Source organism: Anomalospiza imberbis, chromosome 4 (assembly GCF_031753505.1).
Source record: "Anomalospiza imberbis isolate Cuckoo-Finch-1a 21T00152 chromosome 4, ASM3175350v1, whole genome shotgun sequence".
Classification (NCBI taxonomy): domain Eukaryota; kingdom Metazoa; phylum Chordata; class Aves; order Passeriformes; family Viduidae; genus Anomalospiza; species Anomalospiza imberbis.
The window spans coordinates 50,757,823-50,776,020 of record NC_089684.1 but is presented as its reverse complement, the minus strand read 5'-3'; the positions used below and the strand labels follow the sequence as shown (position 1 = coordinate 50,776,020).

The window sequence follows — 18,198 nt, the reverse complement described above, 5'->3', positions numbered from 1 at the left end:
TACCTTTGGGTGTAACATTGACAGAGCAACAGGCTTCAGTGTCCCATGAATCTCTCCTAAAAATCCCTGACAATGAATGGAAGTATTTTTTTTTTAACTGCTAATAACCTGTTGGCTTTCTCCCTGGAGTAGAAACTTAATGCAACTTGCTGCACAGTAATGTCTTTTTTCCCCCCTTTCTTCACATTTACGCTGAACACTGGTGAATAAAGATGAGGTTAATCCCTTTTTGTTAAACCTATTCAAGCAGACAACCTGGGGGTTGCCATGGAAACAGATTCTACAGCCTAAAAGCATAATTCTGCTCTTAGGGACTGGCTATGGACCAGACCTGTACTGATACGTAGCTTATTGAGTCACACTGTGTACACAAACACGATGTTGCAGCAGTGAAATGGCAAAGGTAACTCCCAGCTCATCAGATGTTAATTACGCCCCCACCTCCTCCCACTTAGAGCCCAGAGCATCAAACACTGCACCCCCTCCCCCTCCATGTCCGGAATCCCATCTCCCAGGCCCTTCCTGCCAGCTCCGTTTGTCCTCAGGGCGTACTGGGGAACCGAGGCCGTGTCTGTGTCTCTGGCACGAGTGTCACAGATTTGGTACTGTCACACAGCCACTGTCACAAGCTACAGGGCACCTCAAGCTGGGAATGCGGGGAGCTGCTATCAATCCTCAAAAACATCAACAGGATCTAGGAGAGCTTCTTGGGCCGTGTCTTCAGGGGAGGTGACAAACTTACAGTTCTCCTCCTTGTTCATATAAACATTTGTCCCCTAATTTCTAGATCGATTTCTAAACTTCCTCAATAAGAATTATAGATTCATCTGCTCCTTTGTCATATCTGTGCAAGCAATGCAGAGCCCTAGGGCTGCTCTGTGCTTTTCTAGGTCTTATGCACCATACCTCTTTCAGACAGGTGAAACAGTCCTGGCTTTGTGGTACCACTGGGCTCTGCTCAGACAGCAATAAAATACGTATTTCGGTATTCACACATCCTACAACAACCATCAAAATTTCCTTCTATTTGGAGGTTGTTTTGAATTGGTTTAGTCAACTCCTACCTTGCTTTTGCTTCTATTTAATATCCAGGGGAAAAATATATTTAATGTGAAATAGTAATCTTAGTCTTGTTCAAATATTACATTTATTTTAATGATTCTCAGATCCCTATTATATCCATCTAGAAAGAAGGCTTTGTGTTTCTTCCTTTTAGTCTCTCTCATCCTATTCCTGCTGGAAAACAGATTTTTCAGCAAGATGGCTGACGACTTTTCCAGACAACATGGTTGCTTTAAGAACCAGGTCTAAAATGGCTATGTAGCAGTTGATTTTTTTCTTTTACAAAATCCCAAAACCCTAGTCACTATATGGTATCGTGTTTTATTCTGGGGATAAGTGTTTTCTCTGTGAGTTCAGGGGCAAAAACTGACTTCTGTGGAAGGCTTATGTGCCACCTACAGTCACACAGCATTTTCCTGTAGGAGCAATTTGTACAAATACTTGAAATTTTTTAATTCTTAGTCTTTTCTTAAGCATTACTTCGCAATGCTTGGTAAATGAACACAATCAATTAGTATTTTTAAACTGTATCTATTTGGGAAATTTTCACAGAGTGTAGAATCAATCCTTTTCATATACAGTAGCAAACCCTGTAACTTCCAGGTATAAACAAATCTGGAACAAAAGACTGTACAAAAACATAACGAATTCAGCTCTGAAAAGACCCATGCATCTACATTGTCTGCCACCCTGAATACTAATGAATTTAATGAAACTATTGAAAGGCTGGTTACTTGTCTGCATAAATGTATTGAGACCTCTGTAATCATCTGTTTGCTGTCTGAAACCTCTTGTCAATAGTTTAATGACTTCAGAGCATATTATTCTTCTTGTATAGGCTTCATATAATGTTTCTACATAATTAAGCAGCTTTGTTAGAGGAACTGCCATTAGTTGCCCCATTTCATTTGGTTTTGTTATCAGCCAACCAGAAAGAAAAAAAGAATAACAAGAGAAAGATACAAACGCAGTCTAGAGAGAGATGTGTAGATTGGGAAGATGTTGTTTGGTTGGTTTTTTCATGCCATTAATGTAAAGCACTATTGCCAAGTTACACATTTTAAATAATTTTAACCATTTAAATGCAGTACATATTTAAATACTTGTAAAACAAACACAGCTGGCTAAAAATCTTGCAGTGCATTTGGGAGCCTAACATTTTAAAAGCAGCTCTAATAAGTATATAAATAGTAATACCCATTAATTTGTTAATTATCACTAAATGTAAACAACACTAGCATTTCTATAGCCATAGTGAGAAAAGTGTTGTGATTTTTTTTAATATTCAGACAATTGCGTATTCCATCTTCACGAATACTTCTGAATTTAAAATATAAGTAATATAAATTTCATCTAAAATTTTTTGTGCTTTGGAGAAACCCTAAGCATCTTCTTTAAATACAAAAAAGATCTCCATAAAATTACCAACTAATTTTCTGCACTTGCCTAGTCCTAAGCATGAAGAGATAAACTGCAAACTCACTTGCTTTTTATTGCTATGAGACACTGTTTTCAGTCACGTTTTGGGTCAAACCTGAACGCTTCTGCTACCCCTTGTATATATAAGGTTAAGTAACATGTGTTTTCCTTGGGGTTGAGGCAGGTGGAGAGGTGACCAAGCGCCTGGTGTTGTGAGTTACCTGTGAGGCAGGAGAGGTCTGATCCCACAGCTCCCTGGTCCCCGCAGCCCTGGCCTTGGGGCGGCCATCTTGTTGGCAGGGCTGGCAGCCATCTTGTCCACAGACACTCCCAGCAGTTTTCCCCCCATTTTCTTCTGGAACAAGGAAGGCATTAACACCCAAACCTCACGTACGCAGTTTGTAAAACGTCACTGTTCTCAGATTAAATTATAATTTCTGCAGTTTGATTCTCGTTAGTCACTGCACCTGTCAATACAGTTAAAAATAAAGGAAGTACCACATAATACTGTAGTAACTGAGTGCTGAAATATTTTATAAGCGATCCTACTTCTGGCCAGGACTCTACTAGCATGTGAAGAATATCATGCTGCTTGTAGTCCGACTATTAACCAGCACTAGTGTGGCACATCTAACAAACGACCGATTTGTGTGCTATTTCCTATCAAAACCATCACAGCTCCACCAGAAAGCCATTTTTTCTGTCACATCCCGAGATCCACAAGCAAACACGTGCGTGCAGCAGAACGCCTGCCGCCAACCTTGGCGTGCGGGAGCACGGCCGCACCCACCGCAGGATCACAGGGTCGTCAAGGCTGGAAGGGACCTCTGGGCACCATCCGATCCCGCCTCTGCCAAAGAGGAAAGCCGTGCGCTGCTGGAGCGCTGTACTTTGCGCCGTGGTTACGTGTGGCCACGGCGCTCTGGGCGGCTCCGTGAAGCACCGGCGCCTGCCCTTCGCAGCTGGCACGGCCTGTGGCCTTCCCGGCGGGGCGGGGACCGTGGGCTGCAAGCGAGCCACGCTCGGAGACAGAAACCCCAGCCCAAGGACAGCCCCCAGTGCCCATCGCAGCTCCTGCCGCTCCCCTCGGGCGGCTGTGGGGAAGGGCCGCAGCCGCGCCCGCCCCTCGGTGACGCCATCCCCGCCGCCCGGCGCCACCCCCGCTCTCACCGTGCGCTCCCGGACTACGGCTCCCGACGTGCCCGGCGCCGCGGGGCGGTGCCGGGCGAACGCGGCTCCCGGGCGCTGCTGGGCGTCTGGGGATCACCGCGGCCCGGGCGGCGGGACAGGAGCGGGGCCGGAGCCGCCCGCCGGCCCACCGAGCGCCGCTATGGCGTCCATGCTGCTGCAGAGCTGCGGGCGGCGCGCCGGCCGCCTGCCCCGAGCGCTGCGCCGTCCGCCACAGCCCGGTGAGGCTCCCCGCGGGCCGCCCGCCGGCTGCGGCCCGCCGGGCCTGGCCGGGAGGGCGACAGGGAGGGAGAGCGGCCGGAGGCGGCTGGGGGCTCCGGGCGTGGGCGGAGAGGCCGCTGCGGGAGGGAAAGGCCGCGGCCGAGTCCCCGCCGCTCTGTCTGCCGGGTCTGGCGCTGCTCCCGGCCCGGCCCACGCTCGGCGGCTGCTGCGGCCTCTTCGCATGTGCTTCCGCGGCAGCGTGGTTGGAGGGGATGATTTACCCTAAGGGCAGTGGGACACGCGTGTCTCCTGAATGCCGGCTGGCTGGGGGACGGAAGAACACGTGCTTTTTGTTAAAGTGCAGGAACGCGTTACTACGTCTCGGTCCTGCCTGCCTTGCTCTCGGCGTGGCTTGGGTGTGAAGTGGGGTTGTCACTAGTCATGTGCTTATTCTCTTTATGAAAGCTCAAGGGATGTTTTCTTAGCCTGTGTTAGGGATGAAACATGAATTTGCCTTTTTCCAAGTGGCTTTGAAAACTTGGGAAAATAAAAAGGAAGCGCATCGTGTGATAATGGTTAATAATGAAGATAATTGGGCAGTTTAAATATTTCTGGTTGGTGAAGCTTTGTGGTATGAAACAACTGATAACTTGTGAGGTACACGAGGCCTGTGGCTGCTCTTTACATCCTGAGCTGGAATGGCAGGGGGTGAGGGAGGAATTGCTTGTCCCTGACACAGAGACCTGAGCTGGAATGGCAGGGGGTGAGGGAGGAATTGCCTGTCCCTGACACAGAGCCCTGAGCTGGAATGGCAGGGGGTGAGGGAGGAATTGCTTGTCCCTGACACAGAGACCTGAGCTGGAATGGCAGGGGGTGAGGGAGGAATTGCCTGTCCCTGACACAGGGCCCTGAGCTGGAATGGCAGGGGGTGAGGGAGGAATTGCCTGTCCCTGACACAGAGCCCTGAGCTGGAATGGCAGGGGGTGAGGGAGGAATTCCCTGTCTCTGACACAGAGCCTCGGCTTGTCGTGGAAGTGCTGTCACTGAGAGCAGGGCAGCTGCACGCTCACATCCAGGCAGACCTGATGAGCTGTAGGGATGCTTGTTCATTGCAAAGAACAGCTGTCCTCTTGGTTACCAATAGTCACTCAAGTGTGGTGTCTTCCTCTAACTGATGGGTTTTGTGAGCTACTGTTGCAGAGTCATTTATTTAGGTTAAGCCTGGGCAGTGTCCTGAACAAAAACTGGGGTATCCTAACCCCATTTGTTTAAAATGGGGAAAAAGCACATCCATGTGCCTTGAAATTAGATGGGAGCTTTTATTATTCTTGTGGCATAGCATAAAAAGTACTGCTAATGATCGCTGCAGTTTTGGTTGTTATAAATCTTAGACAACCTAAGCTGAAATGCTGTGATAGAATCAAATAATTAGTGTGCTGTGGTGCACTGTGGTTATGATACAACCAATACTTTTATTTGGGGTGTTAATCTATTATTAACACATTCTTGTATGTTGTATTTTTTTTCTGTATTGTTTTGCTTTACTTAGCTCATCTTCTTTGATTTACGTGTAAGTAGTCTAAGATTAAGTAAAAGCTAAGTGCTTCTAAGAATCCTAAATGTTATTCCTGTGAAGATCAGACTGTTAAGTACGGCAAGCTTACACTTCTCTAGAGACTTAGTTCATGATAGCATTTTATTTTTAAAAATTCTAAATATAGTAACAGTATGACTATTCTACATTAAAAACTTTGGGTTTGATGCTTCATTAAATTCAAGTATAAAGTTTCCCATGACTACTTTTCCATGAGGAATATGTTAACATACAGCTTCTCTAGCACTACTGCCCTTCTTTCTTACTAAGCCAATACAGGTTTCTTAAATGAGCAGTGTTGAGTATGGTTAAGCAACATTCACCTTGTTCAGATGCTTTTGGATGTCTGTATTACCCCAGAAGCAAGGGTTATGGACTTTGCCCCTTTTTGAAGGAAGTGTATCTTATATTTCAGGGCTGGTTTACTCCTAGGTACATGGTTGTAAGAGACACTTCAAAACCTGAAGAGCTCTTGTCAGAACGGGCAAAGTTGGAATTAACATTTTCTGTTAGCCCGTTCACACACTGAATGTGCTGTACAACAATGAGCTTAGCATGTTTTCTTATGGTAACCTTGGAATTTTGTTCTTTGACCCCTTCCTTAACATTTAAGGAGCCTGGTTGGAAAGAAGGTAAGTGAAGTGAAAGTGCCTTGGTGCTATGGAGTTTTATCTAAGAAACTCCAAGCCAGTTTTGAGTTCCAGATCATCCCTCCTAGTTCTAGGGGCACTGTCCATAGCAGGCAATGTGCTCTCCTAGTAGGATCTTTGCTTTAAGCACATAAGGCTTTGTGGGCTTCCTGGCACTCCGGTGAGACAGATTACTGTGCTGTGACTTATCCCTCCAGACACTGAGTACTTCTCTGCTTTAATCAGCTGCTCCTTGAGGTCAGGGATGTCCTAGCATGGCCTCTTGGGTTAAGTAATTTAGTTACTGTTCTTTCTGTAAATATTGGAGAGTATCACAGTGCCTTCACAGATTCTCAGGACTTGCTTTTTGAGCCAGAGACAGTTTTTCCCTGGCTCTACTTGCCATGGCAGTGAGTGCTAGAGTTTGATACAACTTGACACTGGCAAATCCTTTGACTTCATAATGCCATAGCTTTTGTTGTAATTTCTTCAGAGTCTACTTAGCATGGGACATCACTTGATTATCAAGATTTTCCTCAGATAAGTTAACTTATCTTCTCTACCTTCCGATTGTCCCATCTGATTTTGGCAGCCTCTATTTTCCCCTAATAATCAGGGTATTTTGTTGGGGAGGGCTTTTGGTCATCAGCATTGGATACTGTGTTTTCTCACCTGTGTCATATAGGAGACACATGTGTCTCGTACAGGTGTCTACTTTAGGTTCTGTCATAGCCATATCTTGGTTTTGGTGGTGGGAAAGGGTACCATGGACCACTCAAATGACCTTTGTATCCTGCTGTCTCTTAGGATTGACCAGAAATGGTAGGTTCCAGATGGGAGAAACAAACCACAGTATGCCTACTCTGTCCAGCCTTCCAATTTTATTTTGGTTACAGCGAATTCTGAAAAGATTGGCCAATAAGAGGCAACATGTTTGAAATCTTGCTTGCTTGTGTGATTTTTTTGTGATCTGTCCAGAAGTCTTTTTGCTCTTGGCAGTAGCTACCTATTGAGTTACTGTAGCAAGGTGTTAATGCAAGATTTATTTTTTTAAGTTGCTATAGGAAAATGAATTCCTTTCTAGCGGGATCAGGGATGACTTTTAGTGATTGTAGATTGGTAGCATTTTATGTTGTGTATGCTTTTTCTGTGTTTGGAATACTTTCAGACATGGCCCTTTACTGAAGCATGTGACTTAGATGATTTATGATTTGATGATCTTCTCAATCTGTTTCCAGAATGGATGCTGTTTGTCTGAATACTTGGATAGAGGGTGCTGGTATATGGGTGTCAGCCGTACTTTTGGACTTTATTAGGCTTGATTCTGAGATAGTGTTTCAAGTAAAATTAATGTTGATGGATACAGTGTTTTCTGTTAACTTTTCATATGCTTTGGGTCAGGCTCTCACCCCCTCCCTTCAAGACAATTTGTATCCTTTGCAGAGAGATCATGGGGTAGAGCTATTTTTACCAGGTGCTAATCAAAATGGGCAGCAATGTATTGAAACAGTGTTGTGGTTCCACCTCTCTAGTGAAGTCTCTTTAGGTTCCTGCTTGTGTTTTATTTGTTTTGCTTAAAACAAAACAAAAAGCCATTTTAATCCTAAACACTTGGCAGGGGCTCCATTTGGATCATCTGATACTATGTTGTCATAGAGCTGTTAAAAATTACATTTGCTTTCAGTGAATTAACTGTGCAATATAGTTTATTGCCTGAGGGACTTGGAAACCGGTCTTCAGACAGTTGAACAAGAGCAAACCAACCTCACATCCACAGAGTTCAACTCTGCGTGTTAAGCAACGTCTTTTCTGTGCATTCAGAAGTAGCTATTTCTATGTAAAGATCAATCTTCTCCCTCATGTATTTGTGTGCAGTTCACTACATGTATAAATGTCCTTCTGAATTTCAGAATTGGTGCTAATTATTGGTATTTTTCTAGTTAACCTGGGAGATCGTGCGTGTCTTAGCTGTACATCCCTGAGGCTGGCAAACAAAATGTGAGTAAATATGAACATTTTTCTGAACTCTCAGTTAGTATACTGTCATAGCATGTAGATTTAAATCTAGACAAAGTGCTAAAATGTTAGCTCCAGCTTGTGTTAATGACAGATTAAAGGAAGTTTGAGTATTACTTGCTTCACCTGATTGGTTGTGTGTGGGAGAAAGAAAGTGAAATCTTCCCCTTTTTGCCCACTTCCTCCCTTTTTGTTTCACTTCTGTTGTGAAAGCAGTAGAATGTTAATGTCTATCTTGGGTGATTCCAGGTGTCATAACAGGATCTGATGAGCTTCTTGCATACGTTCTCCATGGAGATCCATGGAGGAAACATTCAGTTGCAGCTAGTTGAAAATCACAGTTGACAGATAAGAGTGTAGAGCATCTGAGTGGGATCTCTGTTAAACCAAAGAAAGGAGTTTATTGTATGTTGCAGCCTTGGGTGATGGTGTCCTCTTCTGAAAACAAATCCAACTGTTGTGTGTCCTTATGGAGCTGAAGGAGCTGAATGTTGGCAGAATCCATTCTCTGTTCCTGACTTGGCTCACAAGGCATACTTGTAAATAAGAATTTCCTGACACCTTTCTTTGTAATGTTAAAATATGGGTTCTGTAGTTCATTTATAAACTAACTGCACAGGATACAGGGACTATTCTTTCATTTTCTGAGTTTTCATTTTAACATAAGGATGTGTCTCTAGACACAACCCTCTAATACAAAGCAAACCAATTCTTTTTTAGACATGTTAGTTGCATTTCACTTGCTGTAGAATTAATGATGATTAATTTTTTTTAAATACGTAAAACCTTTTCAAATATCTATTTTTAGTATGCTAGTGTATAAGACCTCTTTTGGGAAGCTGGAAAATTATGGTTTTAAACCTGTTAGGCTAGAGCACCTCTCCTGTGAAGACAGACTGAGAAAGTTGGGGTTCTCAGCATGGAGAAGGCTCCAGAGAAGCCTTCCAACACCTTCCAGTACCTAAGGGGGTTCCAACGGAGCTGAAGAGGGACTTTAGTCAATGGAATGGAGTGACAAGGCAAGGGGGAATAACTTTAAAATGGAAGAAAGCAGGTTTAGATTAGATATAAGGAAGAAACTCTTTGCTCTGTGCTGGTGAGGCACTGAAACAGGTTGCCCAGAGAATTTGTGGATGCTCCATCCCTGGAAGTGTTCAAGGCCAGGCTGGATAGGGCTCATAGGGTTCTGAGCAACCTGGTGTAGTGAAAGGACTGTGTGGTCTTTAGGTCCCTTCCAACCCAAACCATTCTATGATTCTGTGATGAAATGAGCAGCAGAATATTGGGACAAAAAATCTTACTCTATTGAGAAGATTTGGGGTGGAGTTTTTGGTTTGTTTTGGTTTGGGGTTTTTTTGTGTTGTTTTTTTTTTTTTTCCTAACCAAAGCTGCTATTAATATAATGTTGCAGCTTAAAATATAACACACTAATGCCCACACTCCACGTGACACAGATCTGAATGCAGGGGACTCTAGTGATAAGTACTGAGGACAGGTGGGATAGGAGTTGTGTGTCTGACATCCCTCTTATGAAAGTGTGTTTGGGGAGGCACATTTCTTGCAATATTTTTTTTCCCTATAGACCAGTTCTGCTGTCAGGGCTTTCTTCCTCTCTGCATGCAGAAGAGTGTCAATGTATGTAGGTGGAACTTGGCTTGTAGACCTGGAGCTCTGCTTTTGGGAAATGCCTTGGAGTCAGGGTGGATTGATTTATGCAGGTGTTTTAATCTGGTTTTGAATATGTAATTTATTTTCATAAAGTAATAAAACTGTAATTCTTATTAGTTAATATCTGTGCAGAAGTGTAGTTTTCTAGCTAGCCAAGAAACTGTTTTGTGTAATGGTATTCCAGCAGTTTTCTGACCACTGAATGGTCAGATGCTAAAACTTCAGTTTAAACTAGAAAATAGTGTGTCTTTAAAAAGTAATAACTTCCTCTTTTTTTTTTTTGTACAAAGCTCTGTTTGAATAACATTGGGTAGACAGAACCATTCAATTAAATTAAAACTCATGTGAGCATGTAAAAATTAAATTTGAAAAGTGTTTTTGTCTGCAAATTGAGTGAGTGGGGCTAGCACTTTTAAGTGTATGATAAACCTTTTTTTCCTTAAAACGTTACTAAGACCTGTAAAGCCACTTGCACCTATTTTCTGTTCATTGACTGAAGACAAAAACACATTCTGATTTTGTTTTGGTAGTACACTGGCTCCATGAAGAAAACACCTCAGTCAGTTCTGTCCTGTAGATGTCTTACTTGTATTTCAGTTTGAGGGACACTAATGGAACTCATTTATATGAAATATTTTATCTACTGTTTTATTTTTGTCCCATCTTTTATTAAAAGCATGTACAATCCTACTTGCATGTAACAAGTGGTTCTTCAGTGTATATAAGGAGTGTTAGTGGTGTTTGAGCAGTGCTTCCCTGCTAACTTCAGTTTACATTTAATTATAGAAAAGAACAAAGTTCTGAACAAGGTAGTAGAGTGTTGGTTCTCTGTCTCAGCTCAGTACCATGATGGAAATTTTTACAAAAGGTTCTGCTGAATGAGGAAAACTGGATGCATGGAGATAGTGAGAGAGCAACTCTAATGAAATTGGATTCCTCTGGTACTAATTCTGACTCAGCACCTATCCCAAGTATACAACTCACTTTTTTTTTTTTTGTCTTGAGTGTTTTGCACAACCAGGAGAAGTAATAGAAGAGACTTCATGTTACTTATGAATTTACATATTAGTTTTTAAGTGTAGCTTTCTAAATGGAAAGCACGTGTGGTGGCTGCTCTTTATTTAATTGGAGTAAAATAAACTACCTTTTCAAAGTCGTATAATGGAAAATTCCCTGCAGGTTAATTTTTTTTTTTTTAGTCATAAAGTAAAGCCAAATGTTCTTTTTATGTAGACTTGGTTTTAATAATCAAAAAGTATTTTCCCCCTTAAATATGCAGTTGATATTTCTCAAATTGTGTGGTTTATAAATACATAAATATATATATCTGTGCAAATATGAATATAGAAATAGCTGTGCTAATTCTTGAATGCTTTTTTCTTTTGAAGGACTGTACACTTTAGATATTGCACTAGTGTCCCTCCTGTTTACGCCTACTCCAAAAAGGCTCACTATTGTTGTTGGACTAAAGGATCTGAGCAAATACACTTCACTCTTACGAGCTCTTCTGGCTCATGGACGCCACTAGCAACCGTGGGTGTTTTAGGTCCTCAGTATCTTCCAGTTAGGTGGTGGCATTCTTCACGTCCCCTTCAAGATGACTCCATAGTTGAAAAGTCACTCAAGTCCTTAAAGGACAAAAACAAGAAGCTGGAAGAAGGAGGTCCTGTATATAGTCCAACAGAAGTGGAAGTTGTAAAAAAATCTATTGGGCAGAGGATTGTGGATGAACTGAAGCACTATTACCACGGGTTTCGATTGCTGTGGATTGACACAAAAATAGCTGCGAGGATGCTCTGGAGAATCCTGCACGGAAACACTTTGTCTCGTCGGGAACGGAGACAGGTACTGAGTAGAGACCAATTTCCTCTGGTGTCCTCTGTGATTGCTCTGTTTTATTAGAACTGAGTTAGTTGTTTCTGCTGTCTTCTGTTCCTAGATTTAAAATTCCTCGGTGTGTTTCCTTCCTCCTCACTATGTGGACGCTAAAATTTTTGGGTATTACCCCAGAACTTTTTTCCTGTGTTTCCCATTATTGAAGATATATTTGTTATTTTCTTGTTGGAACAGCAGAGGATTCTTCTGTTTTGTCACATGGGCAGTAATTGGGGTTTGTTCTCAAGTTCCCAGCCATTTGCCATATACAGTCATTTTCTCTCCTTTTTCACTCCAGCTGGAAAAATAGTGGGAAACACTGCTAATAAACACTGCTAGTAAAGGTTGTGTCTGTGCCAGTTCAGTTCCCATTTGTTGCTTAATGGGATTCTTTTGAATGGGATAAAAGCTGCAGGCTGAAATGCATGATTGACGATGTACTATCTCAGTTATGAATATATCTGAAATAATTTTATCCCAGATATATTTCCTTTATTTATGGCATGTTGCTTACATTTATGAAACTAAAAATGCAGCTGATAATTTTAAAGAAAAGGGAAATGAAATCTGGAGTGCAAAATGTGAGTGCTTTCAAATTTGGATAATATATATGTATTTTAATAGTAATTTCAGGTTTTGGATGAAATAGGCATATTTAATTAGAATTGAAAGTTATTTGGGTATTTAGATACATTAGGTGTGAGTTCATATATGAAAAGATAAGCTGGCATAGTTAATTTTTTTGGTAAAGAATGCATTGATATTCAACTTCAGTTCGTTGGCAAAATATCAAACATGTTGATTTGGCAGTTCTCATTTTACTGTTTTTAAGGACAAGCTGTTTAAGCAGTTTATAGAGATTAAAAATTCAAGTCTGTCTTTCTGCCTTTATAAAAAAGAAGTATTTCAGCTGTTGCTGGGAAGATATTCTAGAAGAGCTGGAGAGCAGAAGGTGTGTGTGCTCTGGGGCAGGAGTGCACAGTGCTGCCTGTGGGCTGTGTGGCTCTCTGTAGTTTGTACACCTGCACACACAATTTGCTGAGTTCACATCTCTGCCCTCAAAACTTCCAGTAAATGATCAAAAATACAAGTATCTGCTCATTGTTTTTATAATTTCCTGATAAAAGTTGGTCACATTTGAACAATTCGGTGTGTAATTAAAATCCATGACCCATCACGTCTTAAATGCAGTATGAAAATTCTTCCTAAATTCACAAGGTTAGACAAGTAACAAAAATTGTAACAGGCACGTGTAGCAGTTTCTGTCTCTGGGTGGGTGTGGTTTCCTATCAGACTCCTCTGCTTGATGGTCTCAGCATCTTCAGGCTCCTTTAGTTTTTGCCATCTTCCTTGGCTGCTACAAGAGAATGCTTGGCAGCTGAGACGGGCCTCAGCAATAAATAAAACAGTCTGTGCTGACGTGAGAGGGGATTATGTAGTACCAGAAAGGGTAACTGAGGATAGGGGAAGGTGAGGACTGCAGGACTTCTTGAAGTAGCACTTCTGGCTTGTGCTGGTTTATTGAGAGCACTGGGGAACTTGGAAAGCCAAGCAAGACAGATTAATTCATGGTTTAAAACAGAATGGGAAATTCTCCAGGGGGAAGATTGGAACCATTGATTTTCCTGCCTCTTTCATGTTTACTGAGCCATACTTCTGAGAAATTATATAAACAGCAGTAATATTCCATCAATTGATGGATTTATTCATTAGATTACTTTTTGATTTTGTTATCCTGTGATGATAGAGCTGTCTTGCTCATGTTTAAGTAGGAAGGCTAAGCATTTGGCCTTCCTAGATTTTTTTTTGTGCAGATGTTCATTTTCAGTATTAATTCTCTTTTTAAATGAAATTTATATCTGTTTGCAGATATAAATTAATGTTTACATTGGTGTAGCCTGTCTCTTATCTAATGATGTATGTATGTGTTTATATGCATGCAAATCCAGTGTAGGAGATATAGAGAAAATAGTTTTAATAACTACAGTAATACTAGTTTCTCAATCTAGATTTTGTGTTTTCTGTATTTGGAGGAAGATGACATTATGTCTCTGGAGTTGAGGGCATGGTAGGCTCAGAACCTGGGGTTGCTGAAAAACAAACCAGGCTGCAGCTGAAAAAAAAACCCTTTTGGGGTTTTTTAAACCTTAGTTAAAGTTTGTTTCAACACAGCTCATTTTTTTACCGGTTCAACCTTAAATTGTAATATACTGACTGGTTTAAAGAAGTCTTAACATTCTGATGGTGGATTGCCTCCTGAACTTCAAAAAATAGAAAATAAAAATTGATGTATATACTGCTTTAAAAGTATTAAGCTGCACATGAGCTGACAGTCCTAGAGAAATCTTATCTTCATGCAGACTGACAAATGAGTTATTTCTGCCTGCCCTTTCCTTCCTCTTTGGAGGCAATAATGGAAAGATATCCAGTAATTTAACCACACGAACAAGCAATTGCAGCATGTCTCATGCAAAGGGACCTATTGCTTGTGTAAACTAAAAGTCAATTCCAAAATTCTGCTCCTACAGCTGCTGGCAGGGTTTGGATTCAGCAGGGTCACATATCTACACTTAAGAGAGAAGGCAGGAAGAAGTAAAACATGATACTGACTTTAAAAAAAACTAACTGCTCTAGTGCTGGCTCCTGCAGCAGGGTGGTTCAAGACATGACAGTGAGGTGGCAAACACGAGGTAGTTTGTGGCAAGTCCACCAGCTTTACAAACTCTTCCCTGCAGAGGAGGGAAGAGTGGAATACCCAGCTGTAGCAGCAGATACAGGGTAGTCACAAGGTTCTCGTGCTGTGCTGCCAAATGCTGTGTGTGTAATCGCACACCATTGTATTAGGTTCCTGCATAAAGCTGTTTTCCTTGAGTTAGCCGAGGGTGCAGTTCCATGATTTGTGTAAGCTGATCCAGGACAGTGCTGCTGTGAAAAGCTTGGTGTTTAAATCAAGTTTTCCCACCTCTGTTGCCCTGATTTTTAAAAGTGTTTTATTTTATAGTTCTTTTGAAAGTTTTCAAGTTCTTTTAAAAGAAAGTTTTCTATACCTTCTGATGTTTACATATTTCTGCTAGAGTTCTCATGCACTGTTCATGTAAATAATGATTGTTTTGCATTCTTCTTTGTGGGAGGAGAGAATTAATGGACTGTTAGTTTGACCAGTGTAGTTAGAGAGGTAGCAATTTCATCCTCCAATCCACTGTCACTTTTAAAATTCTATCTATTGCGAGGTCTGAAATAAAATTGGCTTTTTCTTTTTTGAACTTACCAAACTTCTGTGTACTCATTTAGTGTCCTATAGCGACACACCTCACCCCTGCTTGGTTTGTAGTGATCCTTTTTGCCTTGTCTGTGTATGTATTTATGGGTCAGTTTTAGCTGGATCAGTGCCAGTGCACCTTCCTGGCTCCTTATACCTTGTCTCAGGTTAGCATTAAGTTGGTTTAATCCAGTGGTAAAACTGCTTCCTTGGATATGGATTTTGTAGAAATACTTGCACTCACTGTATGAGAATAGAGACTGGAAAATAGGAACTCTGTATTCTATAGAAAATTTTTAGGGTTTTTTTTTTTTTTTAGGGAAAATGTACTTTTCATCTGAGTTTTAAAATTTTCTTCCAAACTTTCTTACTTTTTTTGTTTTTTAACTCCATGGCAGTCATTTGCCTTCTATTGTTGGAATGAATGGAAAAATCCTTGAGCCTGTAAACAATGGACCAAAGCATCCCTTCTGGGAAACTGAATTTTTTTATAATCAAATTAAAATGTCAGACTTTGAATCTGTAGAGCCTGTGCCTTCCACATACAGTAGTGCTTAAGATTTTGGCTGGTTTCATGGTAAGAAAATTCTGAATGAAGTTTTACAGGTTTTGTATTCTAGCAAATCAGCCCTGAGGACATGTGTGGTTGTTGCTGCAGTTCCCCTTGATTGCCGTGAACTGTGGGGAGGGGCTGGAGTGGGCAGCATGGGTTTCCTGTTGTAATAGCGTTGGTGTTGCCAGTTTTTGCCACTCAGAGCTGTGTGCATCAAATCTTGATGTGGAACGACAGTGCTGTGGCAGTGGAGTACCAGAGTGTACCTCTGATTTAGGAACTGATGGGATTCCCAACAACCAGTTTTTTCCTTTGTAAAAGGAGGTGGAGTCAAGCAAGATCTTCACTCCTCAATAAAAAGCGAGTTATGAAGCTTTCAACAATTACTGAAAGATTTGATACTAGACTGTACAGCCTAATATATATATTTATATACATATACACATACACATATATATATATACACACACACACACACACACGTATGTACAGAAATGACAAGGATGGTATTTATTTCATGCAGTTCAAGACAGTAAAGAACACTGCCTGCATCAGAGGATTACTGCTCTGGAAAAGCAGTGTTTTAAAAAAAAAAAAATCTGCCAAGCTGGGCTCATTACCCTGGATTTAAATGTACATTACAATTGTTATAAGGCAGAGGGGGAGGGATCTTTCATTTGATTCTTGATTACTTATTCCATAGTAGCTCATGCATGTAAGAAGTGGTGGAGCAAAAATAAAGATGCATAAAAGAAGTTAAGCAGCTTTAATGACAACAAATGACCACCTCCTGTTTTCAGGTGCTTTTAAGAGGTTTAAATGAGATACTTGTTCAATAATCCTATTGAGACACAGTGAGGCTTTTGAAATACTTTCTATAGTGTTGAAAACTGGTGGAAAGTCCAGCACTCTCTAGTATGTAGCAGCTTGGAAAAAAATGCTAAAAACGGACTTTGTCACATCTTTTTATTGTGTTGTTTTAAAATTTCTTCATAGTGAATATATATATATGTGAGCCTAAGTGACAATTAGATGATCAAATCAAGTATTTTTAAAATAAGTATTTAAATATTATCTTATTGATTTTTTTTTTTCCTTCCAGTTTCTTCGAATATGTGCTGATCTTTTTCGCCTGGTCCCTTTCTTGGTTTTTCTTGTTGTCCCATTTATGGAATTTTTACTTCCAGTAGCTCTGAAGTTGTTCCCTAATATGCTTCCCTCTACATTTGAGACAAAGTCTAAAAAGGTAAGCAGGTCTGAATTTATAATCCTGTGATATTTTTTAAAAAATTAGAAATTTCTTGGTAAAACAATTAGAAAAAATCTAAAAACGTTGGATTTTTTTTCAGTATTGGGGTAATGGTTTTATCTTCCTTATTTTGAAGATCTTGCTTTTTAACATATGATAATGAACCAGTGCCATCCTGGTTTTTATATGTGCAGGTGCCAAGCTAGCAGGGTTGAAAGCCTCTCTTGTCTTTTCTGCTATACTCATTTCCATTTTCTATGACTCCTACAAAGGAGAAATAAAGCTATTTTATTTTTCTCATTGTGCTAAAATAGACATTGTAACATTTGTAGTCTTAAACCTTGATACAAGGTTTTTCATATGTATACTTAATATTTAAAATAGCTTCTTACACTTTTTTTAGTTTAAACTTTACTTCTACTAGTTATGTTTTCTCAGAATTGTTAGAGCTTTGTAAAAACCCACCAAAAAAGTCCCACAAGTTTTGGCTTTCAGAGCACACAAGCTCTTCAGCTTGTTCAGTGTGATTTCGGGATCTTTGGGAAGAGTGAATTGCCCTTTGGAATGTGTGTATTATAGCAGAAGCCCAGAATTACTCCACATAACTTGTCTGGGGGCAGAAGTGATGTTTAGTCCATGTGTTTCTGGCAGGAACTTTTAAAAACAAATATTTTTTTAACAGGAGGAAAGATTGAAGAAAGAATTGAGAGTAAAGCTTGAATTGGCTAAATTCCTTCAAGACACCATTGAGGAGATGGCCTTAAAAAATAAAGCAGCCAAGGGAAATGTTACAAAAGACTTTTCAACATTCTTTCAAAAGGTAAAAAATTTTGAAAATATGTTTTCCCTTCCTCCACTAAAAAAACTTAGGGTTTTTTTGGTCTGTGGTTATCATCACATACCTTTATTTTTTTGAACTTGAAGAAGCAGAATATAGTATTTTTTTAGGATAAATTTCTTTTATTCAGTGTGATGAAGTTTTCCTATTACTAACTTCGGTGTTCTAGCTGGTGCTTTTGCTCTCGAATTCTAGAAGCACTATATTTCTGCTCATTTGTTTCTTGTTCAGTTATTTGTTAATAAGTTAACTCTAACATGAAACATGGTGTGCTCAGTGGTTGCTCATGGGTTTTGACCTCTTTTTTTTCAACATGGGGTATGAATGGGGTATGAGAGAGGACTTCTTTCCTAATTAACTGATTGAAACTTAATGGGGGGAGAAGTAAATTCTTTTTGTAAAATTTAATTCTGCTTAACTTGTAAAGCAAAAAAACCTGTAAAACAGTTTTTAACTACACAGTTGCTATACTGACTAGAATGTGGTATAATCTGAGGTTTAGCTAGAATGTAATTGCTGTGCAAAATTTTTCTATTTAAGTTCAGTTGCTGACAGAGAGACTTAATTGTCAGACATCTGCTTCCTACATTAATGGCCTTTAGGTTTCACAGCATTTCCTTTCATTAAACTGTAGGTGAGAGTAAAGT

The 18,198-nt window shown here is 40.5% G+C and overlaps 2 protein-coding genes across 3 annotated transcripts in view; one reads left to right on the top strand and one right to left on the bottom strand.

The window, feature by feature from the left end:
* Positions 1-2,880, bottom strand: part of NSD2 (nuclear receptor binding SET domain protein 2) — a 95,689-nt gene extending 92,809 nt beyond the window's left edge. The window contains exon 1 of the mRNA XM_068188490.1: positions 2,703-2,880. The gene's annotated coding sequence lies outside the window, so the exon portion shown is untranslated. The remainder of the gene's footprint in view (positions 1-2,702) is intronic.
* Positions 2,881-3,678: 798 nt separating this feature from the next.
* LETM1 (leucine zipper and EF-hand containing transmembrane protein 1) overlaps positions 3,679-18,198 on the top strand; it is a 29,196-nt gene continuing 14,676 nt past the window's right edge. The window contains exons 1-5 of one of the 2 annotated variants that reach the window (XM_068188497.1): positions 3,679-3,890; positions 8,034-8,091; positions 11,166-11,622; positions 16,567-16,710; positions 17,396-17,533. In XM_068188497.1, the coding sequence (XP_068044598.1) occupies positions 3,812-3,890; positions 8,034-8,091; positions 11,166-11,622; positions 16,567-16,710; positions 17,396-17,533 (876 nt within the window). In that variant the 5' untranslated portion in view covers positions 3,679-3,811. Of the gene's footprint in view, positions 3,891-4,508; positions 4,528-8,033; positions 8,092-11,165; positions 11,623-16,566; positions 16,711-17,395; positions 17,534-18,198 lie in introns of those variants that run through there. The other variant, XM_068188498.1, reaches the window with a different exon arrangement.